General features: G+C 44.6%; 1 protein-coding gene across 2 annotated transcripts; it reads right to left on the bottom strand.

Moving 5' to 3' along the window:
• Window positions 1–16,578: 16,578 nt before the first annotated feature.
• On the bottom strand, window positions 16,579–26,302 carry TSN (translin). 2 transcript variants are annotated; one of them, XM_070423159.1, is made up of 6 exons: window positions 26,082–26,297; window positions 24,904–24,997; window positions 23,791–23,887; window positions 22,075–22,190; window positions 21,322–21,401; window positions 16,579–17,105 (listed from the first exon to the last, which is right to left on the bottom strand). In XM_070423159.1, exons 1-6 carry the CDS (start codon window positions 26,145–26,147, stop codon window positions 16,872–16,874), a joined length of 687 nt encoding a protein of 228 aa, XP_070279260.1. In that variant the 5' UTR covers window positions 26,148–26,297; the 3' UTR covers window positions 16,579–16,871. The 2 variants fall into 2 exon arrangements, with proteins under 2 accessions (XP_070279260.1, XP_070279261.1); XM_070423160.1 differs by lacking the exon at window positions 21,322–21,401 and having other exon boundaries at window positions 26,082–26,302.
• Between the last annotated feature and the right edge of the window lie 882 nt (window positions 26,303–27,184).

The following is a 27,184-nucleotide window of genomic DNA, read 5'->3' as shown; positions in this document are numbered from 1 at the left end:
TTGGGGGGCAGGAGGGAGGGGAGTAAGAGATCAACCGAAGGACTTGTATGCATGCATATAAGCATAACTAATGGACATAAGACACTGGGGGGTAAGGGAGGGTAGGGGTTTGTCAAGGGCGGGGGGGAAAAAAGGACACTTATGTAATACCCTTTGTAATACTTTAAGCGAAAAATAAAAAAAATTAAAAAAATTAAAAAAATTTAAAAAAAAAAAGAATATAGATTTTTAAAATTCTAAATAAAATATCAAAAATTGAATCCAGAGTATAATAAAGGATACTATCTCATGACAAGTAAAATTTAATCTAGTACTTTGGGGATGCTTTTATATTAGGAGATCTATCAAAATAATATACTATATTAAATTGATTGTTTAAAAGAAAAAAACAAGCAATATGATAATGTAAATACATGTTTCAAGTATAAAAATAAATCAATGGGGGAAAAAATATCCTCGGGTGAGGATTAACAAAACAAACAAAAAAAAAGAAGTCCCTGCATACTGCACACCAGTCTGCACCCCTGTGCAAGGGGAGACACCGGAAGCAAGGCCTCCCAGTGCAGGTCTGTCTGAACGCATAGTGTCTCCTCACTAGCAACATGTGTACATTTTGAAAATGGAGCTTGACTTTTGCTAATTCAGACTCATCAGAGTTTTAATACAATCAAATTAGGCCCTATCATATGACATTAGTTGACGTCAAATAAAATTAGACATTTTTGAAAATCTGAGTTAAGAAGGAAGGCTCCTACCCGTAAGCTTTGCAGAAAATGAGCATGACTTCTGGAGCAGCAACTCGAAGCCCAGGGACTCTGCTTGCAGCCAAGGCCCTCCTGTAAACTCCCCTCCTGGCTCACGGCAGGTCTCCTCCTCCCAGGGTGGCCTCCCATGCACGGCATTGTACTTCCCCTCAGCACAGCCAGCCGAGCTGCTGACATGGAAGCTGGACTGAAATTAACATCTGAACCATGTGATTTCTAAGGGGATCCGGGTGCAGAGCAGAGCAACCTTGGTGTGTGGCCCTGACTCAAGAGGATGTCCATGGTGCTGAAATGACACCTCCCACATACACACTCCGGGATCCCCCTACCCCACTCCTCCTTCCACAAATGAATGTCTAGAAATACAAATACTAGGTGAGCGAGGGGGCATTAGCCCAGGGAGGTGAAGGGCAGGGAGGCGACTTCGCCACACTCTGGGCCCATCCATGGTAGCTTCAAGCCTCCTATTTCAGCACCAGAGGGCAGGAAACCACTTGACAAAAACAATCTTATAAAATTAGCATTTTTCTCCAAAACTCTAAGCCACTTCTGAAAAGGGAAAGATAAACAGCAAGGCAAAGACAGTCTCTCAGCCCATCTTTGCTCAACAGCCCTGGGGTCATGGGGTCCAAGCGGAAGGTCTGTGGGCTTGGGGATGCCTCCTAGTCACCTCCTTGTCATTTCCACCACTGCTCATCCCCTCCGGTCCGGTATGCAACTGTTTGCCCATTCAGGGTGACAATTGCTCCACCAGAAAATGTGGGGTTTGGGGCACTTTGGGGCTGTAGTGGCCTGTGCTTATGGAAGAGTAACTTCATGGTTAAGGACTCCAGTTTTGATGGGCTGGCTCTAGGTATGGTTGGAGGACGGAGTCCATGCTCAGGGTGGGTCTGGGGTCTGAGGTCCCACTGCAGTCCCAGACACTGAGCACAGAGGGGTCTTTTCTGTCTCCATATCCCCAGTGAATGGCATGGTGCTTGCTCAGACTAGACTAGACTCTTCTACTAACAACCAACATACATGTAAGATTCATTCATGTCCTTCAGTGAGTTGATAGTTTATTCCTTTTATTAATGAACTAGAGGCCCGGTGCACAAAAATTTGTGCACTCGAGGGGGTCCCTCAGCCCGGCCTGTGCCCTCTCGCAGTCTGGGACCCCTTGGGGGATGACCACCTGCTGGCTTAGGCCCGCTCCCTGGGGGGATTGGGTCTAAGCTGGCAGTCAGACATCCCTCTGGCAGCCCAGGAGCCCTCGGGGGATGTCTACTTGCCAATGGGGAGCAGGCCTAAGCTGCAGTCGAACATCCTTAACACTGCTGGATCATTTTTGTGGATCATTTTGTCCGTCAGTGGAGACTTGGATTGCTTCCACTGTTTGGCTATTGTGAGCAATGCTGCTATGAATATGGAATATGGGCATGCAGATCTCTGTGCAAGTCTCTGTTTTCACATCGTTTGAGTATGTGCCCTGAAGTGGAACTGCTGGGTCGGACACTAGTTCAGTGTTTCAGTTTGAGGAACTGCCATGCTGTTTTCTAGAGCAGCTGCACCATCTTATGTAATTCCTTTATTGGTCAGAATAATGCTGCAGCCTAAGGATCGACCACATTTGTTTGCCCGCTCACCCAGTGGTAGCATTTGAGTTGTTCCTACCTCTAGGCTATTGTGAACAGTGCTACTATGGATATTTGTGCACACGTTTCTGTTTGACACCTGTTTTCAATTATTTGTAATATGTATTTATGAGTGGAATTGTTACACCATATTGTAATTGTCTTTTAATCTTTATTTTACCAAATACCAAACTATGGTACACATAGGATGCATTATTTGACATTTCCACAGAAATCTTTAAGGAGTCCAATTTCTGTACATCATGGTGAACAATTACTTTTTTGTTTTCATCATTACAGCCATTCTTCTGTTGAGTGAAGGGGTATTCCATTGTGGAATTTGTACTTTCATCATGACTAATGATGTTTAACATCTCTTCATGTCTTTTTGGAGCATGTGTAAGTCTTCTCTGAAGAAGGGTCTACTCAAGTCCTGTGGCACATTTACATAATGGAATACTATTCAGCCATAAAAAAGAAGGAAACTTACCCTTTGTGAGAACACGGCAGGACCTGGACAGCATTATGCTAAGTGAAATAAGGCAGTCAAAGAAAGACAAGTACCATATGATTTCACTCACATGTGGAATCTAATGAATAAAATAAACTAACAAACAAAATAGAAACAGACTCATAGAGAACAGACTGACAACTGTCAGAGGGGAAAGAGGTTGGGGGACTGGGTGAAAAAGGTAAAGGGATTAAGCAAAAAAAAACAACAACCCACAAACCTCATAGATACAGACAACAGCATGGTGATTACTAGAGGAAAAGGTGATGGGAGAAGGTAGAAGAGGATAATGGGAAGATAAATGGTGATGGAAGGAGACTAGACTTGGGTGGTGAACACACAATGAAATATACAGATGGTGTATTATAGAATTGTATACCTGCAACCTATATAATCCTATATAATAAAGAGCTAATATGCTAATTAGACCTAACAGCAGAATGACCATCTGGACAAACTTCCAGACGAAGCCAGGACTGCAAGGGCCGAGCCCCTTGGACAAATTTCATGCATTGGGCCTCTAGTTTTATTAATAAATGTCACCCCAATAAATTCAATTTTTAAAAGTGTGAAAAATGGGGTGTCTATATTTTGTTGATAAGTCATAAAAGTTCTTTCTATATTCTGGATAACAGATCATCAGATATGTAATGTGAAAATATGTTTTTCCATTCTGTGTGCTGTCTTTCCACTTTCTGGGTAGCTTTTGATGAACAAAGATTTCTATTTTTGAAGAATTCAGTTTATCTATTTTTTCTTGCCCTGGTTGTGCTTTGGTGTCAGATATAAGAAACCACTGCTAAGTCCAAGGTCATAAAGGTGTATCCCCATGTTTTCTTTGAGAGTTTATAATTGTCCTCTTACATTTAAGCCTTGCATCTATTTTTTTAATATATTTTTATTGATTTCAGAGAGGAAGGGAGAGGGAGAGAGAAAGAAACATCAACGATGAGAGAGAATCATTGATCGACTGCTTCCTGCACACCCGGAACCTGGAATCAAGCTTGCAACCCAGGCATGTGCCCTGACTGGGAATCGAACCGTGACCTCAGGGGAGCCACACCAGCTAGGCAAGCCTTGTATCTATTTTGAATTAATGTTTTATGTAGCTAAAACATTAATTTCATTCCTTTTCATGTGGATAGCCAGTTGCCTGGCACCATTTGTTGAAAAGGCACTTCTTTCCCCTACTTAACACATTGTATATGGGAAACGTATTTATACGTTTTACGTTGACCGGTAAACACAATTTCCAGTGAGTTTTCCAGTATTTGTCTGCTTTATATTTAAGAAAAATAATTCAGTATACATTTTATAGTAAATCACAAAAAGTTTCATTGAAAAAAAATATGTAAAACTAAAGTTATCGTAATTTTACTGAACGTTGCCATTTGTGCAAAAAATTAGCAAAAACGGCCCGCATACAATGTGTTAATGCCTGCACTTTTCAAAAATTGTTCAACTCTACCTTGCCGTGACATGTGAATGTGAGGATCCACTTGTGCATTTCTTCCCAGAGATCTTTGGGAATTTTCATAGGAATTACATTTAATCTATAGCCCATAGTCTGTGCTGTGCCACTTCACCTACATTGTTTTTCAACCCATGGGATGTCTTCACATTTATTTAGGTTTCCTTTAATTCTTTCAGAAAAGTTTTGTAATTTTTACTCTACATGTCATGCATCCTTGATTAAATCAATTCCTAAGAATTTTATTAATGTTGATATTTTTAAATAGAATTGCTTTTTTAAATTTTTTAGATGACTCATGCCTCCTTATTCTGATAAAAACAGGTTTTTGTGTATTGATATTTTGTCCTATATGATATTTTGCTGAATTAATTTGATTTTTTGTTGATTCTTTTTTTTAATTAAATCTTTATTGTTCAGATTATTACAGTTGTTCCTCTTTTTTACCCCCGTAGCTCCCCTCCACCCGGTTCCCACCCCACCCTCTGCCCCGCGGTAATCACTGCCAGCACCTCTGAGAGAAAGCCGCCCTCAAGTTCCACCTGATGCCAGACAGTCCAGTTTCTTCCCATATGAGTCTGGGTCCCCAGAGACTCGCCTGGGACTGGAGTTCAGAGCAGTTGGGAGCTTGAGGCTCCCTTCCGATTGAAAAAGACAACCGCGTCCTCAGTTGCCAGCCCTTTCCACGTGCGCCTCCGTTCCTCTGCACTTTACTTCCGAACCTCCTCTGAGTCTCAGTGTGCTTTTCTCTTTCCTTCTAGTTGTAGAATTTCCACTCAGCCAGCCTTCCTGTGGTTCTGGATGGTGTTCGTTTTGCCTTTTAGTTGTATTTTTGAAGTGGTTGTGCAAGGCAGCAATTTCAGGTGTTTACCTATGCCGCCATCTTGGTTTCGGGCTGTTGATTCTTTAGGAAGTCATGTGTACATGATGTAATCTGTGGTCTGTGCATAGACATAGTTTTACTTTTTTCCCCCATCTATGGATGCCTTTCGTTTCTTTCCCATTTGCTCTGGATAGAACTTCCAGTACCATATAGAGTCACAGTGGTGAGTCAGCTTGCTGGTCTTGCTGCTGATTTCAGGAGTAAACTGTACAGCCTTCAACAGTGAGTATAATGTTTGTGTTGGTTTTGTATTATGCTATGTATCATATTCAGCTAAGTTTCTACTTTCTTGAGTGTTATATTCGGTGTAAAGCTTTTTCTGCATCCACTACTATAGTCCTGTGCTTTTACGTCACAGTTGTTTTGGCACATTACATTGTGAGGTTGCAGTAAGCTGAATAATTGTGTGGAGAGTTTCTGGTGTAGAGACCCTTGCTCATGGTGCATAATGCTTTTATGTGCTGTTGTTTGGGGAGGATTCTTTCGTCTATATTTATTAGTATAACAGATACTGGTCTGTCATTTTCTGTTTTTGTGATGTACTTGTGTGATTTGACTGGATTGGGTTTGGTGTCAACAGTCCCAAGTGCTAGTGCAGCATCAGTGCAGGAGAGAAGGATATGGCCTGGCCCCTCTAGTGTCCTGTGGCAGGGTTTGCATCTCAGTGGAAGGAAAGGCGTGTGCATCTGGGGTCTGAGTTCAGATTTTGGCTTAACCCTTAGCCACTGGATGACGTGGACAAGGTGCTGGCCAGAGGAAACCTGGGTTTACTAATTTGCTGTTTGCACAGCTGGTCACTCTCTCTGCTTTTAGAGCCATCATGCAAGTTCAGCTCTAACGCATCCAAATTCTACTTTCATAAAAACAGCCCGTCACTCCCAGGTCCCCATCACCCGTAAAGAAGTGCCAGGGCTGGGGCGGGGGCTGGGCTGGAGTAGATGTTATGGTTGTAGTTTATAGTTGATGGTTATGGTTATTTATTATGGTTTGTGGTTTGTAGTTATGGCTTATTAGTCTTTCATTTATGGTTTAAAGTTTTTGGTTATATATGTAGAGTTCATGGTTATATTTTATGATCATGGTGTGAAGTTTTTAGATATGAATTAATGATTTTGTTTATAGTTTAATGTTTATTGCTATGGATTTGGGTTTATGGCTATGGATTAAGGTTTATGGTTTTATGGTTCAATAGTTTCATAGTTTGTTTCTTGGTTTAATGGTTTATGATTTTACGGTGTTACGATTTATGGTCTTATGGTCCAACTAGGGGCCCAGTGCATGAATTCATGCACCTTGAAAGGAACTGTGGGCCGCAAGGCTGTGGTGGGCACAGGGGTAGGTCTCGGCTCATCCTCCATGCCCCTTCCCGGCACCTCCCACTGTGGACCCCAGCCCCCCGTCTGCACGCAGCCTCACTCCTGCCACCACCGCTCCCATGTGCTGACGGCGCCAGCCCCACTCACACCCGTTGACGGCACAGAACGATCAGGACAGGTGTCAGGCACCAGCAGTGAGTGCAAGCGGCAGCTGCCAGCCCCAATCGCCCCTCAGGAGCAGGGGGAGTAGAGAAGCCCTGAGGGGCAATCAGGGCCAGCAGCTGCCACTGGCACCCGCTGACATTGCTGAGCAATCAGGGCTGGTGCCGGACACCAGCAGCAGGTGCACGCGGGGCCAGTGCCGGCAGCAGGTGTGAGCGCTGGGCAGGATCGTGACACACCGGAGCAAAGAATTTTCAGTAACCACCAGAGGCTCGCCCCGATGACAGTGACTGGCGCCCCACCTTTGTCTGGCGCCCTGCTCACCTGCTCCACCATCCAGCCACAGCCAATGCCCACCATGTTCCACGCACTGCCACCTGCTGCTGATGCCCGTCATGTTCCGCATTGTGCCCCCCGGTGGTCAGCATACATCATAGCGACCAGTTGTTCGGTTGTTCTGCCATTCGATCTATTTGCATATTAGGGTTATATATATATATATATATATATATATATATATATATATATAGTAGAGGCCCGGTGCACAAAAATTTGTGCACTCGGGGGGAGAGGGGGTCCCTCAGCCCTGCCTGTGCCCTCTCGCAGTCTGGGACCCCTCAGGAGATAATGACCTGCTGGCTTTGGCCTGCTCCCGGGTGGCAGAGGGCAGGCCCAATCCCTAGGTGCAGCCCCTGGTCAGGCTCAGAGCAGGGCCGATTGGGGAGTTGGGGCGCCGCCCCCTGTCATGCACAGAGCAGGGCGGATGGGGAGGTTGCGATGCCACCCTCAGTCACGCTCAGGGTAGGGCCAATGGGGAGGTTGGGGCACCGCCCTCTGTCACACTCAAGGCAGGGTCGATAGGGAAGTTGCGGCGCCACCCCCTGCCACGCACAGAGCAGGGCCGATCAGGGGGTTGGGGCGCTGCCCCCTGTCACACACAGAGCAGGGCCCATCAGGGTTTTGGGGAGCTCCCCCTTGTCATGCACAGAGCAGGGTCAATCAGGGGTTTTGGGAGCTCCCTCCTGTCACACACAGAGTAGGGCCAATAGGGGAGCTGGGGCACCGCCCCCTGTCACATACAGAGCAGGGCCTGTGGGGGGGCGGGGAGGGTAGTTGAGGCGCCACACCCTGTCACACTCAGGGCAGGGCCGATGAGGACGTATGGATCTACCCCGTCTCACATAGAGCAGGGCCCGTGGGGGGGTTGGGGTGCCACCACTGTCACACACAGAGCCGCAGGGCAATCAGGGGGTTGGGGTGCCGCCCTCTATCACCCACAGAGCAGGGCCGATCAGGGGGTTGGGGCACTGCCCCCTGTCATGCTGATCCCGGTGCCGGGAGGCCTCTCGGCTCCGCTGATCCCACCCGGCAGGGTCACAGATCCGGGTCCCAGACCGCAGACAGCCTTGCCTGCTGCCGCCCGCCTTCAGTATGCAAATTAGCCGCCATCTTGTTGCTTCAGGGTGGGGGTCCCCACTGGGGTGCCTGGCCAGTCTGGGTGAGGGGCTGAGGGCCGTTTTCAGGCTGGCGGGCGACTGAAGCTCCAAACCTCTCCTTTTTTTCTTTTTTTTCTTTTTATTCTGGCATTTATTTACCTTCTATGGCTGTCACTGGAGCTGAGAGCCGGCTTTCTCTCTGAGGCTCGGCTGAAAGCAGGTTTCTGGCCTTTGTTTTCTGTATTCGAAACAATGTTGCGACTCTAGCTCTGAGATCCCGGCTGACTGACAGGAGGTTTCTGGAGTTTTGTTTATCTTCTGTAAATGTTACTATGTTTCCAACTGAAGCTCAGAGGCCGGCGGGGAATGTTGGAGTCCGCTGTCACTGAAGGAAGCTAGCCTCCTGTTAGCTTCCAGCTGCCTGGCTGCCGGCCGCCATCTTGGCTGACAGTTAATTTGCATAGAATATGCTGATTAGCCAATGGGAAGGGTAGCGGTCGTACGCCAATTACCATGTTTCTCTTTTATTAGTGTAGATATATAGAAACTATGAACCTTTGTGTGCAAGTCTCCGCATAGACATGTTTCCAACGCTCACGTATGTATCTAGGGATGGAACTGCTGGGTGATAGTCACTGTATGTTTAACTTTTCCAGAAACTGCCAAACTGTTTTCCATAGCAGCACAAGACCAGTTTTGAACCCTTGACACTGAGGTGTCAAAGTGGTGATCAGAATCCATGCATAGAGAACAGACAGACCAGCTTGCGAGTGGACATGGCAGAGAAGACAGGCTGAAAAGAAAGGAAACCCCCAGGAAGAGCTCCTTCGTGTGGCCTCAGCCTCCTATTTCCACACAGACTATCATAGGACAGCTCTCAAGTCACATGATATGATGAATGTAAAAATACAAAGCAGAAAGTGACATGAAATTTTTTCCCAATTTCAAGAATATGCAACTACAGTCTGCTTGCTCCCATGCCCGCTTGGTTCAGAGGTGCTGTGTAAGCTGTGCTGAGACAGATGACTGCAACCCTGGGCCTCGCCTCCCAGCTCACCAAGGTCAGCACCAATGCATCCATCTTTACCTCTGTGGGAGGGGCTCAGGAAAGAGAACGGACATTCACGCAGCGCTTCCTAAATGATAACACTCCGGTCAAAATTTAATAGAGTCCACAATTCTTTCAAAATAAGGTTTTTTAAAAGTTAGTAGATTTGGGGAAAAACACAATGCAAAGACTATATATGCATTTTAAGATCTTTTTTGTAATTTCCCAATTTTCTCCCATGCTTACCTATCCTATCTAATAATAGACAAACATGGTAATTAACCATACCTCCGACACGCTTCCCATTGGCTAATCAGGGCGATATGCAAATTAACTGCCAACCAAGATGGCGGCCGGCAGCCACGCAGCTGAAGCAAACATGAGGTTTGCTTGCTCCAGTGATGGAGGAAGCCAAAGTTCCCCGCCTGCCGCCGCCGGCTCTGAGCTCCTGGGGCAACAGCTCCAAAAGACACAATGTTTCAATTATAGAAGCTAAAAGATGGCAGTTAATTTGCATATACCAGCTGGGAGCGAAGACTGAGGACAACATGGAGGTCAAGCGGTACAGAAGGGAGCTAAGTAGAGGCCACAAGGACAGAAACGGAGCCAAGGCTGAGGAGGTGGGAAACGGGAGGTGGGAGGGCAAACCCAGCTGCAGTGGCTGTGAGCAGGAGGGGCAGCGGCTTGGAGGGGAAGGGGCAGCGGCTGGGAGTGGGAGGGCAAGCCTAACCACTGTGGCTGGGAGCGTAAGGGGCAGCAGCTGGGAGCAGGAAAGCAAGCCCAGCCCCAGCCACTGGGATTGGAAGGGCAAGCCCAGCCCTAGGAGATAGGAGCAGGAGGGCAAGCCCAGCCCTATGGGATAGGAGCAGGAGGGCAAGCCCAGCCCTATGGGATAGGAGCAGGAGGGCAAGCCCAGCCCCAGCAGATGGGAACAGGAGGGCAAGCCCAACTACTGTGGCTGGGAGCATAAGGGGCAGCAGCTTGGAGCAGAAGGGGCAGCGGCTTGGAGGGGAAGGGGCAGCGGCTTGGAGGGCAAGGGGCAGCAGCTGGGAGCGGGAGGGAAAGCCCAGCCACAGGGGCTTGGAGTGGGAGTGGCAGCGGCTGGTAGCTGAAGGGGCAGAGGCTGGGATTGGAAGGGCAAGCCCAGCCGCAGGGGATGGGAGCGGGAGGGCAAGCCCAGCCCCAGCAGATGGGAGCAGGAGGGCAAGCCCAACCACTGTGGCTGGGAGCATAAGGGGCATAAGGGGCAGCGGCTGGGAGCGGGAGGGCAAGACCAGCTGCAGGGGCTTGAAGCGGGAGTGAAGCCCGCCTCAGCGAGTTTCGCTCCCTTCTCTGCTTTGCTCCAGCCACACGAAGCCCTATTCTTGCAGGAATATTCCTGCAACGGGCCTCTAGTCCTATATAATAAAAGGCTAATATGCAAATCAACCCAACAGTATAACAACCGGTCACTATGATGTGCACTGACCACCAGGGGGCAGACGCTCAACACAGGAACTGCCCCCTGGTGGTCAGTGTGCTCCCACAGGAGGAGTCCTGCTCAGCCAGAAGCCCTGAGCCAGGCTTATGGCTGGCGAGCACAGCGGCGGTGGCGAGAGCCTCTCCCACCTCCACGGCAGCACTAAGGATGTCCAACTGGTGACTTAGGCCAACCCCCAAGGGCACCTGGACTGCAAGAGGGCACAGGCTGGGCTGAGGGACGCCCCCTCCCCCCACCCCGCCCCAGAGTGCAAGAATTTCGTGCACTGGACCTCTAGTTCTTTTATAATCACAAAAGTAACATGTCAAAGAAAAATAGATCTACTCCCTTCTCTCACTATTTATAAAATATATGAGGATTAAAATCAAACTCTTCTGCCGTCGGCTCAACAATGCTTGTGCCAACCCTGCATCCTTTTCTGTTTTTCCTCAGTGCAATCTTGGAAATGCAGGGGTATTCACATTCCCAGGCTCGTCTCAGTTTAAGAAGAGCCGCTTGATGTCACAAGACAGGCCACAGCCTAATAACCTCGGTGCCCACAGGGCAGGTTTTATTAAACGAGATGCAGTCATGTCGGGTCATTGGAGGGGTGACACTATAGGCAAGGCATGAGAAGGCTCAGAGCCACAGCCCTCGGCCTCCAGGGTCGGAACCAGAAGGCTGCTGGCCCGGCTCTGCTAGGCACAGTGGAAGAGAACCTGGGTCCCTACCTGGCCCTTAGTTCTCTCTCTGGGGTTTTGGAAGTTAACTTCTGGGTGCAAAGAAATGAAGCCCTAACATTTGATTTTGGTCTTTTTTAACACTGAGATGGGTCTCTGTCCTAGTTATATCAGTTCTGGATCTAATTAGTTTCTTATTAAAATGGAAGGGCCCAATCCACTGACACTGCACCCAAAACCCCTTAGTGATTAAAACCATCTTGCAGTCTTCCCCGAGAACGCAAACACCCAGCCCTTGGTTCTCCCCAACTGTGAAAAATACTCTGGCTTCCCTTCATCGTCAGGGTGAGCAAAGTTTGACAGAGGGACAGGACAGGGAGCCAACAGGGAGTCTTTTCTGACTTCTAACCTGGTCTCGCTGGCAGGTCCACTGGTACATGCAGACAGCGAGGTCAGATTCCGCCACTGAAACACACAGCTGACATATGAACACAAAACTCCAGCCAGAGCAAATGGCTTTGGGTAAATGTTCATATTAAATGACACCAGATGACCATGAGTAACAAATGTAAGGGAAAGGGTAAATAAGAAAAAAAGGAGGGGGAGGGGGAACAAGCCTAACTTTCTTGCCTAAAGATTTTACATATTTTCATAGTTTTATTTTCCTTCTGCCAAAAACCCTGAGGTCTGTATAGTAAGTAAAGGATTTATGGTGATAGGATGGAGCAGTGTACATGCATTTGTCCCAGCTCCTGCATGGACACATAGGAGCTGGAGAATGACACAGGCCTCTGCTCCTCCCCCATCTTCCCATGTCTCCAACCCCCTCCACAGGCCCCCTAGGTTGCTTATTACAGACCACTCCTCTTCTCTCCCAGACCTCTGCCAGCTGCCAAGAGCTCCTCCGTAGTCACTGATTCATATAACCTACCCACTCTATCTAAAGGACTCATCTCAAGAGTCCTAAATTCTAGTCCAAAAAGGACAGCCATTTGTGCAATATCTCCTATCAGAATAAACTCAACACTAGGAAACTGAACTCATCTTCCCCTCAAAACAGCTCCAACTTTCTCATGTTTATGCTTTCAGCTCAGGCACCTGTCTCCTCTCAACTCCGCTCCCCTTGTCTTATTCTGTTCAGGCCGCTATAACAAAAATACCATAGACGGGGCGGTTTAAACAACAGAACTTTATTTCTCACAGTCCTGAAAGCTAGAAAGTCCACGAACAAGGTGCCAGCAGATTTGGTGTCTGGTGAGGGCCTGCTTCCTGGCTCACAGACACCCCTCTTCTGACTGTGTCCTCACAGGGCAGAGGGGGGAGAGCTCTCTGGATCCCTTTTATGAGGGCACTAACCCCACTCATGAGGACTCCACCCTCATGACCTAATCACCTCTCACCCCCCTTCCCCACCACCTAATACCACCCAATTGGGAATTTGGCTTCAATATGTGAATTAGGGGGGACATTAACATTAAGTCCATAGCATTTCTCTACCCCCAGTCAGCACATTTACTCAATGTTTTTCTTTGCAGTGCATTTCATCTGCACCTTACCCATGCCCAACCTCAGCTCCCCAAGATGACCCTTATAACCTCAAAGACATTCTCCCTACCTCTGCTCTCTCCCCTTGGTAACATTACAGAGCTGGGATTCTCCTGCCACCTCCTAAAACAAATAAACAAACAAACAAAAAACTACAGTTTTCCCATGCCTACTCTTAAAGTCCAAACTCCCTAACCTCTCAGTCCTAGTTCCATGCTATCTAAATCCTACCTCTTTCATGGACTAGTTCAAATCCTACCTTCTAAATCCCTATAGCAATCGTTCACAAGTTATTTAGCAGTTAAGTACTACTTATTATGACACCTTGTCTATTAGCATCTTGAATTTTAACTTATAGGAGGGAATCCTCATAGTTGGTTGAGAAAACAGATTGGCAGTTTCTTAAAAAGCTAACATAAAATTACCATTTTTATCAGAGACTCCTACATATGTATCCAAAAGAAATGGAAACAGACTTGCACAAGAATATTCACAGCAGCATTATTCATAATAACCAAAACAATGAAACTTACACCTTCACCATCTGATGAATGGGTAAAATGTGGAGTATCATACAAAGGAATACTACTCAGGAACCAAAAGGACAACCTGGATGAACATATTAATATGGATGAACCTTAAAACATTTTGCAAAGTGGAAAGACATGCTGGTGATTCCTGTTATACGAGACATGCAGAAAGGCAAATTTATAGACAGAAAGTTGATTAGTGGTTGCCTGGGGCTGAGAGTGGGAACAGGGATCATGGGAGAAGATAAAAAACTGATTTGTTGGGATTGTTGCACTGCTTGATAAATTAAATCACTGAATTGAATACTTGATGAGTCAATTTTATATGTAAAACGCACTTCAATAAAGTTAACATTTCTTTAATTGCAGTAGGTATTCAATTACTTGAATATTTAATCTCTTACCTGTTTTTATTTTCCTCACCACCCTTTCCCCTATAATTAGACTCTAAACATCTTGAGGGCACAGACCACATCTCCCACTTATTTTTTATGCTAATTTTAATATGAATTGCACCTACTCCAAAGCTATACATATTATTCTGTGTTCCTAACAATTTGCAATTTGTGGCTTTGAATTTTGCCTTGCCAGGCTATGGAGTGACACATTCAAAAGCATCAAGAACGGAATGGTGTATGTGGTAGTTGAATCACAGCTCCTCTGCTTCAAAGCTAGAACTCAGGGCAAGTTAACTGCCCAAGCCTATCGCCCAGGTCTCTACTGAAAGAAAAAAAAGTGGTAACTACCTTACAGAGTTGCTATGACGATGAGTGAGGCGGTCTGGATTAACGGTTGGCCCAGTGCTTGAAACATGTCAGCTCACCGAATGCTGGCTGAAACATGCACGCACAAACCCAGCCCCAAAGGCACGTGCCCTAGAGAAGCATCTTTCAAACAGGACACAACCTTCAACAACAGAGTGGACACCTACAGACTGCGCTACCCTCTTCTTGTCATCCACCAGGCAAGAGTGGCCCTGTGTCAAATGGAGTTGAAAAATAAATATTAAAATTATAAAACTAAGAAAGAGTGGCCCTGGAACATCTTTTCTCCTGGGGCGGTGTCATGGCTCAAAGGGCGTCTGTGGACTGAGCTGAGTCCCTCCAGCAAGTGGGGTCCCTTGGCCTGGCCTATGGGGATGGGGCTGAAACCAGTTCTCCGACATGCCCCGAGGGGTCCTGGATTACGAGGGCGGTTCTCGGGAAACGCACCCCACCATCGGGCTCCCTCCTGTCTGGTTCCGGGGTGCGTCACCTGAGAACCGCCACTGTCAAGTCACCGCAGCTCGGCAGTTCCTGCGTTGAGCATCTTCCCCGATGGTCAGTGCATGTCATAGCCACCGGTCAGAGCGTCTTCTCCCTGGTGGTCATTGCACGTCATAGCTACCGATCGGACAGTCAGATGGTCGCTTAGCCTTTTTTATCTAGCATCCACTAATTCATGCCATTCTCTAAACTGCTTGGTTTTCTAAAACGGAATAAAATAATGCTGGTATGTAAAACCAGAGCCAATGCTTCTCACCTATGAAGCCAAAACTCTTGCAATTTCCCAAGCAAGGTGGACCACGCAAATGGCACCTACTCATTGGGCAGGGCCATGCCCACTGTCCTCTGGTTATTGTAACTACTGCACAGCAGTCTGTGCTGACCACACTGGTCTTCAGCCTCAAACAGCATTCAGAAGCTATTCTCCATACAGGAGAGTTCTCACAGCAGCACAATTAATCACGAAGGACCAGAAAACAAATGCCCACTGCTTATTGCTTTACAGTAAGCCAGCAACAAACACAAATGAATGATAATAAACAAGACTCTTAAACTCTCAAATGGAGCTACAAGACCAGAATGTGCTCCTATACTTAAAATGCTTTTGTTAAAACTAAAATCCACAACTTCTGCCAAGAACTTAATATTCTCAAGCAGAGCCAATTTACTTTAAGAGGCAAAGAAAACTACTGTCAAATGAACTATGTAATTAAAAGCCTATCATACTCAATGTAGACAGTGTTCGTGTCACTTTAAAGATCCGAACACCTTTTTCCTTTCTGCAAACTCTTCTGCAGAAAGAGCTATCACCCTAAATCCAACAGTGCAGAGCAATTATGCCTCATTTCTACTTCTTTCCTCATGATGGCAAATTTGTCAGTCCTTAACTCAACCTGATAAAAGCTCTGATTTCCAGGCCAAACATCCACTGTACACACAGAAAGCCCAAAATGGAATCAGGCATGGAAGGGTGGTACACCTGAAACCTTCAGATTCTGGAAACACTGGCACCTTCCTTTCAGTGAGCTCCAAAAAACTGTGGATGTCACCATTTTAATGACTTCAACTCAAGCACTACTCCCACCCCCCACAACTGGTAAACAGTCAATGACACGGCACGTATTTTCAGTACTGCCTGAAATGAGGGAAGGAGGGTGCAACCAGATTTATGTGACTTGCCCAAAACTGTCGATCTAAAACCTGACTATCGGGAGAGTCACCAACAACCTGAAACTGCTTACTCTGAAAACAGTGCCAAATCTGCTGGCTCATTTTTTCAGCTGGTTTTTTAATCCAACGTTTTCTCTTTCTTCCAGACAAAGCACAGCACTTTTCTCTCAGAACACACCAGTCAGGGTATTGCTAACTAACTTGACTGGGTGGCTTTATACTCCCACACCAAACAGTGTAGCTGGCTGCTAGGAAAAAGGTCTCATAGCTTAGAAATACATCATATGAAGTGTTAAAGATGTGTGTGAAATGATTTTTAATTGCTTGCAATAGCACAATGTGAAGGCAACATCAGGAAACCAGGTGTTTAAAACACCTAAGTGCTACCCCTACACGGGTAAACAGCCAAATGACAGCATGTTACTCAATTCTTTAATACAAAAACTTCCCAGACGTATCTGTTGAACTTGACTTTGCAGTTTAATTCTACGTTTCGATGGCAGTGAGGGAACCCTGGAGCTATTACTCCCTTGTAAAAAAATGTCAACACCTGATTTACTCACATGGCTTAAAAAAAGAGAGGGAAATACAAAATAAGTGTCCTTTGGTTAGCAATCATCCTTTTTAATTATCTGTTTGCATACCTGTGTATGGGGGCTACTTTGGATATAGAAAATACTGAGGATCACAAGACAATAAACTTCTCAATCAGGACATCAACAGCATCAGGGTAAGCAGGGAATAAACTTTACCAAGAGACTGACATTTGCACTTTTGACAGAACTGAATTACAGAGCAAATTCACTAAAACAACAACAAAAAAAAACCCCTGTCCTTGTAAAGGCTAATCTTTAACCCCCAAAGATGTGTTCCGATTCTGACACACATACCACACAACTGGCTAAGAAAATAAATCGCGGTGCTTAGCAACAGGGCACCGTAACTACAGTGAGCGGCCCTGCGCTCACCCTCGCCGGCAACCACTGAGGCCAGCAAGGCCAGGCCCGGGGAGAGTCTCCTATTTCTCCACACAAGCTGCTGCTGTCTCCTTATTGAAGCCTCGGATGGAGAGATCATAGACCACCTCCTCCACTTTCTTCACGTCGTACTTCAAGCCATCGTAGCGCTTCCTCAGGGAGTCGTTCTTCAGGTTGAGGAGGCGGAACCCGGAATCCAGCTCGTTGATGAAGGTGGAGATGTGAAGGGGCCGGGAGTAGTCTCCAGCAGTCACACTGTTGACAGACAGCCTCGACTGTACAAGGAAAGAGAGACTGGGATGTGTTACAGTGTGGCTCCACCTTACCATGTCCTCCAAATCACAACGACAGGACCCTCAGGCCACAACACTTCACATATTATCTTTGATGAATACATTTTTGACAAATGCTTAATATTACTACTAACTTAATAACTTAAGAAATCATTTCTCTTTTGTTAGAGTTTCTATGGGCTACAATTTAGGATTATTTTCATAACATAATTTCTAAGGAAAGAGACTAAGAAGATAAAAGCAAGAATAATTAATATAGTTATGTAGGTAAGTTGCTCTCCAAAACAATTATATGAGTTAACACAGTTACCAGAAATATGTTTTTCCACTACTTTGAGACAAAGAGGTATAATCATCTCTTTAAAATTCACACATTAGTAAATATGCACCTCGTCAGAATGGCATTTCTCTGGTGACTAGCAAAACTCATACTGTGCACAGTCAATGACTATCTGGTGACCAACAGATGGCTTCTACATGAATCAGACTCCCGGGATTTTTGTACCCATTTTAAAAAATAACAGCGACGTGGGAAGATGAAAAAAATTAACGGCTCCAGGACCAGACAACTTCACAGGTGAATTCTACCAACATTCAAAGAAAATTTAATACCTATCCATCTCCAACTCTTCCAAAATATTGAAAAGGAAAGAATGAATGTTTCCTAACTCAGCCAACATTATTTGGAAACCAAAACCAGGCAGGAACAACACACACACACACAAAGATTACAGGTCAATATCTCTGATAAACACAGATGCAAAAGTCCTCAACAAAATACTAGCAAATCAAATAAAACAATACATTTAAAGCAGCGGTTCCCGCCGAAACCGGTTTGGCTCAGTGGATAGAGCATCGGCTTGCGGACTGAAAGGTCCCAGGTTCGATTCCGGTCAAGGGCATGTACCTGGGTTGCGGGCACACCCCCAGTGGGAGATGTGCAGGAGGCAGCTGATCGATGTTTCTCTCTCATCGATGTTTCTAACTCTCTATCTTTCTCCCTTCCTCTCTGTAAAAAATCAATAAAATATATTTTAAAAAATAAAAATAAAAAAATAAAGCAGCGGTTCTCAACATGTGGGTCGCGACCCCTTTGGGGGTCGAACGACCTTCCACAGGGGTCGCCTAAGACCATCGGAAAACACATATATAATTACATATTGTTTTTTGTGATTAATCACTATGCTTTAATTATGTTCAATTTGTAACAATAAAATTGGGGGTCGCCACAACATGAGGAACTGTATTAAAGGGCCGGGGAATTACGAAGGTTGAGAACCACTGATTTAAAGGATCATACACCACAATCAAATGCATTTCACTGTAGGGATACAAGGATGGTTCTATAATTGCAAATCAATCAATGTAGTACACATTAACAAAATGAGGTAAAAATCATATGATCATCTCACTAGATGCAGAAAAAGCATGTGACAGGATACAACATCCATTTATGATCTTTTAAAATATATATATATATCATTTTTATTTCAGAGAGGAAGGGAGAGAGAGGAAGAGAGAGAAACATCAATGATGAGAGAGAATAATCTATTGGCTGCCTCCTGAACACCCCCCTACTGGGGATGGAGCCCGCAACCTGGGCACATGCCCTGAACAGGGAATGAAACTGTGATCGCCTGGTTCATAGGTTGATGCTCAACCCCTGAGCCACACCAGCCAGGAAGCCACTTATGATTTTTTAAAGAAACCTCTCAATAAAATGGGTATAGAAGGAAAAGTGCCTCAACATAATAAAGGCCATATAAGACAAACCCACAGTTAGCTAACTTCATACTTAACAGTGAAAAACAAAGCTTTTCCTCTAAGATCGAACAGAAACAAGACAAGGATGCCCACTCTTGCCAGTTTTATTCAACACTATTACAAGTCCTAGTCAGAGAAATTAGACAAGAAATAAAAGGCATCCAAATTGGAAAGGAAAGAGTAAAACTGTCACTATTTGCAGATGGCATGATTTTATATATATAAAACCCTAAAGATCCCACCAAAAAAATATCAGAAATAAAATTTCAGAATACAAAATCAACATACAGAAATCTGCTGCATTTCTATATGCTAACAATGAACTATTAGAAAGATAGATGAAGAAAAACAATCCCATTTACAACTGCAATAGAAAAAAAAATACCTAGGAATAAGCAAAGGAAAGGAAACACTTCTACACTGAAAAGGAAAAGACATTCTTTCTTGAAAGAAATTAAAGACAAAAAAAAAATGAAAAAAACATTCTGTGTCGATGGACTGGAAGAATTAACATTGTTAAAATGTCCATATTACCTACAGGAATCTACAGATTCAACGCAATCCCTATTAAAATCCCAATGGCATTTTTCACAGAAATAGAACAAAACAAATCCTCAAATTTTAGAACCACAAAAGACCCCAAATAGAAATCCTGAGGAAAAGAGAACACAGCCAGAGATATCACACTACCCGATTTCAAACTACACTACAAAGCTACAATAATCAACAGTATGGTAATGGCAAAAAAAACAACAGAGAGACCAATGGAACAGAACTGAGCCCAGAAATAATCCCAGACATATATGGACAAGTAACTTACAGCAAAGGAGACAAGAATATACAATGGAGAAAGTTTCTTCAATAAAGCTGGGAAAACTGGACAGCCCTATGCAAAAGAATGAAAGTAAACTACTATTGGCCCTAACCGGTTTGGCTCAGTGGATAGAGCGTCAACCTGCAGACTCAAGGGTCCCCAGTTCGATTCCGGTCAAGGGCATGTACCTTGGTTGCGGGCACATCCCCAGTAGTGGGTGTGCAGGAGGCAGCTGATCGATGTTTCTCTGTCATCCATGTTTCTAAATCTCTGTCCCTCTCCCTTCCTCTCTGTAAAAACCCAATAAAATATATTTTTAAAAAATAAAAATAAAAAAATAAACAAATGGGACGACATCAAACCAAAAAGCTTCTGCACAGCAAAGGAAACCATCAACAACAAAGGCAACCAACCAAATGGGGCAAGATATTTGCAAATGGTACTTACAATAAGGTACTAATTTAAAAAATATATAAAGAACTCATACAACTCAACAACAACCACCATCACCTAATTAAGAATGGGCAGGCCCTGGCCAGTGTAGGTAAGTGGTTAAAGCGGCGGCCTGTGCACCAGAGGGTCTCATGTTCAGTTCCCGGTCAAGGGGCACATGGAGGCAACCAGTCGATGTGTGTCTCTCACATCGATGTTTCTTCCTTTCTCCCTCCCTCCCCGTCTCCTTACCTCCCTTCTACTCTCTCTGAAAAGCAAAGGAAAAAATATCCTCAAGGTGAGATTAACAAACAAACAAAAAATGGTCAGAGGATCTGAATAGCCATGTTTCCAAGAAGACATACAGATGGCTAACAGACACATGAAAAGATGCTCAATATCACTAATCATCAGGGAAATGCACATCAAAATCACAATGAGATATCACTTCACACCTCTTCACACCTGTTAGAATGGCTATTATCAAAGAAATAGGAGATAATAAATGCTGGGGAGGATGTGAAGGAAAGGAAACCCTCATACACTATTGATGGGAAAGTAAATTGGTGCAGCCACCATGAAAAATAGGATGGAGATTCCTCAAACAACTAAGAAGAGAACTATTATGGTCCACCTATTCTACTTCTGGGTATTTATCCAAAGAATATAAAAACATTAATTTGAAAAGGCATATGCACCCATGTTCACTGAAACTTTATTTTTAACAGCCAAGATATATAAAAAATTAAGTGTCCATGGATGGATGAATAAATAAAGAAGTGGTATATATACAATGGAATACCACAGTCATTAGAAAGAATGAAATCTTGCCATTTGTGACAACATGGGTGGACCTTGAGGGTATTACGGCAAGAGAAATAAGATGGAGAAAAATAAATGCTCTCACTTACATGTGAAAATTAAAAAAAAAAAAAAAGCAAAACAAACTCACAGATACACACAACAGACTGGTGTTTAACGGAGGGAACTTTGGGGAGGAGGAGTGAAATGGATGAAAGGGGTCAAATACATGGTGACAGATGGAAACCAGACTTTGGTGGTGAGCATGCAATAGAGTATAGAGATCTCAAGCTATAATGTTGTACACCTGAAATTTATATGTTAGTATTAACCAATTAACAGTAAAAAATAAAAAGAAAGAAAATGGCAAATTACTAAGTATATTACCAGTTCACTAGCAAGAATTAGAACTCCTGAGAGATAATCTTCTACATCCAGATGAAATCCTTTCTCCCGATCTGGCTCAACTAAAAAAAAAAAATCAAGATAAAAATGAGGTCGTGATATGAATATAATTTAAGCCTTAGCATTTTGTTTAAGTGTGTGAAAAAGGATGAATCATATAAAACAATCTTTTGTTTGCTAGTAATTCTTATTTTTCAATTACAGTTGACATACAATATTAACCTTGACAATTAGACTGCATTGAGAATTTTTCTAGCTCTCAAACAAAATTCAACTTTCCTGTCCACTCTTCTTTTAAAAAGTAATACCACAAAAAATGTCAGAGAATATCTGTTTTTAGCAGAAGTCACAATATCTGCAACTGACTTCAAATGGTTGACAGGCGCACACACACGCACACATGCACACACAGACACACCCAATGTGGAGACTAAGAGGATGTGGCAGAATGTTAAGAGTAGTGAGTCTAAGTGAGCTGTAAACAGGCATTCACTGTATTATTCTTCTAACTTTCCTACAGCCTTGACATTTTTAAAAACTAAAGTTTACAAATATAACACCCAAGTACAAAGAGAAGCCACTAGATATTTTTAGGTTTTGTGTTTCCAAGTAACTGGTTTTCCACCTAGTTCTCATTTGTTGTAATAGAGATTATAAGCCAACAGCCTCTTCCACCAAAAATTAACCTATCCATTAGTATTGGTTCTGCAGATCAATACTAATGAAGACACCTACTGCCAAGAATTTCTGTGACTGCTTCTCGAGTCACTAGTGTTTCTGATTCCAAGTACACAACAAAGGCCGCCAGGAAGACCAGCCGCTGCAACACAAACCTCCAGTGCTCATGAAATCTATGTAAAGACAAGAACATAGGTTGAGGGACCAGAGGCTTTAAAAAAGACAGGTTTAGTACAGTCAAGTTCAAACATTTTAGAATTGGAATTCTTTTCCAAATAAAATTTTATGTGAAACCCCAACATACGAAACATGTAAGAGCAATATGACATTTAAATATATTAGATAGATTTAGTGTAGATTTTGCAAGTTCAAATTTATAATTATAAACTAAAAGTTTAATAAATAAGCATGATTCAATTTTATGAATACAAAAATTTACAGCTGAAGATTATGTTCTTAATAAATAAGAACAATGATAGCGCTCTGAGAAAAATATTGACAACTGAAGACTGAGGAGAAACACAATTGTACATCAGCTTCAACACCTAACTCATTCCTACATTTTCAGTGTAGTGTATCAAGAAAATTCTGATTCACACATGTAAGTAATAACTACCATTTGCCATCACTACATAAACAGACTTAAAAAGTCAGGGATACTACAGTTAAACTGAGCCAGAAACCTGGAAAAGAAATAGGAAATTTGACAACTTCTGGATACTGATGCTATGCCTCCTGTGGCAACAATTCAGAAAAAAATTTCAACACAATGCAGGCCAAACAAAACCTTCTGAGGGCCAAATCAGCCACAGGGCAGCCTGTGTCTGACTCCAAATTACCTGGTCTCTAGGGACCCTGCAATTCTATCCTCCTACTTTTCTAAGCTTCAGTTACTACCTTTGCAAGGTTTGGCAAACTTTCTCTGTGAAGTGCCAGATAATAAATATTTTAGGCTTTGCAGGTCACTTTCTGTCTGTTACATATTCTTATTTGGCTGTTTTTCTTTTTCTAACAACTTTAAAATAAAGAAGCAATTCTTAGCTTCCAGAGGCAGCAAGCCACGGGTAGTTTGCCAATCCCTGCCTTAAAAAACCTTCTGAGGTTGTGCTACCCACTCCCCACATGCATGTTCTATTTATTGCCCATAAATACGTCTGAAATGAGTATCTTCTTCAGTAAGAAAATAAACATAAGTAGATAGTTTAGGTTCTTATTTACCATATTTTATCAACATCCATTTAATATCTGTGAAATCAGGATGCATTTTACAATCTACATGTTTCACAATTATGATTGGCAACAACTTTTCTTCCATAAAGCAATATATACTTTAAAATAACTGATGGTGTAAATCCAACAACATACGGCATAAAATATTGGATAAATATGTTACTTGGCAGTGAAAGTCAAGCTTTAAGGTAAAGCTCAACTCTATAACCTTAACAGCAGATATGGTTCATCCAATTTCACAAGCAACTTGAATATACTAAAAAGATATTCTTTATTTTGACCTCATACAACAAATATTTTGTTTTTAACTGCTTTTTCATTGCAAAAATTATACATGATCTTTAAGAAAATTTTGAAAAGAAAATAATATCACCAATTTTGTCACTGTTCAAATACTGCCATTAATAGTTTGATTATGTTTCTTTTTGTGCTTCTTCTACATAGAGGGATTTTTACCTAGTGCTAAGCAATCATTCAGTACATATAATTTTCTGCCTTTTTTTTAACTTAATATTATAAAATAATGCTACTTTTCTTACAAACCTGTAATACTGTTCAGCAGGGAACTTGGTCTTCAAAGACATTAGATGTGTTTTCACGGTACCAAAATGTTCTCGAGCTTTCAAACACCTCTTTGGAACTGATCACACACACACAAAAAAAAACCCAAACAAAAAAAAACACAATAATCAAACATCATAATGCAAGACCAAATTTCAAATACTTAATAGTGCTTAATACTTACTATTGCTTAATAATCTATGCAGTCTACCTGGAAATAAATCAACTTTTTAAAAAGGCTCATGACCAAATATTGGATATGAATCTCTGCTTTTCAACCTGGCTTTCAAATTTTCACCTCTAGTTCGCCTATTGATGAACCAATACTGAGAAATAGACAAAAACTTGCTGAAAGGGAATGTTAGGAAACACAGCGTGAGCTATCAGGAATGACCTCATCCCTAAGGGGCTGCACACCAGACGCATTCCTAGGCAGTCCTCAAAGGAGGCGTAAAATTGATCTGCTTCTAGCTTTCATATTTGGTCAAGAAGAAGTTTTACCAAAATTATTCTCAATCAGGCTGACCAACTACATATCATGGAGAAAAATGACTTGCCTCTGACACCTATAAATTACTTTGTTATACCATTCTCTATCTGAAAATGTATTTCAGCTCTTTCAGCTGTGCTTACAATGGAGGTTCCATGTTAAAATTTATCATAATTGATCTCCATCCATTCAAGGGACTAACTGTACACACATTCAGAACATTTTACAGTGGCCATTTCATATCTGCAAATGCGTATTAAACCATATTCAATATCTGAAAGCTTTGGTGTGTTTTTGAAGCACCAAATAAACGTTGCTAAATACACAAGTGAACTATGATACTACTACTATCATCATCAGCAGCAGGTCATCAAATAGAAAACATCCCATATTACGTGAAAGTGGAAAATCAATCAAAACACAGAATTCTGTAAACCTGTAAAAATGATAAACTCACCTACTCCAACTTTCATTCACCATCAAGGATGAGGAACATTTCTCATAATGAAATGACACAGAGGTGAAATGCTGTTTGGATGGTAAAGCTCTTTAAATGAGATTGATGAACTGGATTAAAACCTCAAAAGTCAAAACGAAACACTTACTGTCCTGAAACCCAGCACCTTGATGGACCCCTTGCAGTAGAGTTAAAATCTCCCGGGCTGTTTGTTCTAAACTCTGCACTACTTTTCGGATTTCCTAGAAAGAATTAAAAACCAAAATATCAGGTCAGTTCAACATCATTATTATCATAGCCTGAAACCAAATATGCCAGGTAGCACGTTTGATTATGACACCTTCACATACAGTGAAAACACTAACCATCTTCACAAGGACTGAGCCGGCACAGACAACACCCAGGTCTGAATCCCGACTCCCGCCTCCTTCCTCTGAGACCCTCGGAAGCCGGAAGCCGTGGGGAAGCCTGAGGTTCCTATTTAACCCTCAAGGTAAGAGCCAGCTCCCCGCATCTCAACTTCCCCGCAGGACCCACAGCGCTGAAAGGGGCTGAGGCACCTGCATGCCATTTGCAAAGACAAGAATAAAAGGCGACACAGGGGTGGGTCTTTCTCATTCACTCGCTCACTCATTCATTCTACAAACACTCACGGAGCACATCCCTGTGCTAAGCTTGTGTGAATGCTGGGGAGCAAGTACAGCCCCCTCCTGTCGGGCAGTTCAACGGACATTGAGAAGACAGGACTTGCACAGGTTTCCTAAATGTTAATGCGTTACCAGAAAACGTAACAGGCAATCGATCATTTGGCCTGTGAAATCCAGGAGATGAATATGGGAGAGCGGGGGGCGGGGGGGTGGAGCAGCGGATTTCAGGAAGAGCAGAGAGCATGCAAAACCTCTGAGGCCGGCACCTACGGGGAGCCAGAGAGATGAAAGGGAGGTAATGTGACCACGACATAAGCAGAAGATGGGGTACAGTGACACTGGACACACACACGCAGCTGGGTTTTCACCCTCCGTGTAATGAGGAGCCATGGGAGTTTAAAGAGAGGCCCGGAGGTGCTTTGAAGACACGACACACAAACCGCACACCGCCCGAGCCCCGGGGGCTGGCGGAGGCTTTCCGTCCACGGGTGCGGGGGGCTGGGGGGTGGGGGGCTGGCACTCCAATGAGGCAGGGGGAGTCGGGGAGAGGCCGGCCCCGGGGCGGGACGAGGCGCTCCCCTAAGCAGAGGGAAGCACCGCGCTCGGAGGCTGAGCGACGGAAGGGCCGGGCGGTGGGGCCCACCGGGGCAGGGAGAGGGGCTGGGCCAGCAGGGCTCACCTCCCGGATGTCCTGCTCGGCAGCCAGAAAGCCCTGCAGCTCCACGAAAATCTCGCTCACAGACATGGCGCCGGCTGCACCGGGATCAGCCAGCGGCGAGGGCGAGGGCGAGGGCGAGGGCGAGGGCGGCCGGCTGAGAGGGCTCCGCAGACGACCAGCGCGCCGTCAGTCGCAGGGGCCGCCGCCACCGCAGCCGCCTCGTCGCCGGGCCCTGTGCTACCTCCGTCGCTGGGGTCCTCCCAGGCCCTCGGCGCGCAGGGAGTGGGGCTGCCCGCCGCGATGCCTGCGGTGCCGCCCGCCTCCTTCGGAGCCAGGCGCGCTCCGAGGGCGGGCGCTGCCCACAGGCCTCGCCGGAAACAGCTCGGGGAGGGCGCCTCAGGGCGGCGGGCTGCCGGAAGTGGGGGCGTGGCGTGCAGGTGGCGCCGCGCTTCTGCTAACTTACATAGTGTGCTTTATGCCCCAGCGTGGGGTGGCTCAGTGCTGAGAGGTGCATTAGGCTGGGGAGAGGTTACAGTCGTCCTCTGAGAGTAAGAAAGAAAATAGTGCGTTAGTATCAGCAGAAAATGCAAGGGAACGTAAAAGTATTTGGGACCCAGTGTGTGCAAAAACCTTACCCCTGTGCTCTTTGAACGCATTCTCCGTAGCACCTATTTTTAAATTGCATGACTTTATGCGGGTCGTCAATCAGTTCAACCCGCAAGAACCCCAGGTTGAAGAGAAAAAAAAAAAGAACCCCAGGTTGGAGTGTGGTGACGAAGGGAACTTCACTCAGTGCAAAACGGGTCAAAAGGTTCGAGCATCATCAGGTTCCACTGGGAAGCAACCTCGGCCGGGCTCCTGCTGGCTGCCTGGCTCCGCTCTGCTCCAGGCCTGTCCGTCTTAACCTGCGCTGGGTGCTGAGGGAGACAGTCTTTCCTGGAAAGAGAAAGGGGCCCCAGAGAGTGTTTTACAGGCTTGCCCAGGGGGTGGCTCGGTGCCTGAGCGCTGACCTATGAACCAGGAGGTCACGGTGCCGACTCCCAGTTGGGCCATCTGCCCAGATTGTGGGCTCAGTCCCCAGTCGGAGGCGTGCAGGAGGCAGCCCATCAATGATTCTCTCTCAT

Source organism: Myotis yumanensis, unplaced genomic scaffold (assembly GCF_028538775.1).
Source record: "Myotis yumanensis isolate MYYU_CA2020_CCGP unplaced genomic scaffold, mMyoYum1.0.hap1 SCAF_8, whole genome shotgun sequence".
NCBI lineage: Eukaryota > Metazoa > Chordata > Mammalia > Chiroptera > Vespertilionidae > Myotis > Myotis yumanensis.
This window is presented reverse-complemented; position numbering and strand designations above follow the sequence as displayed.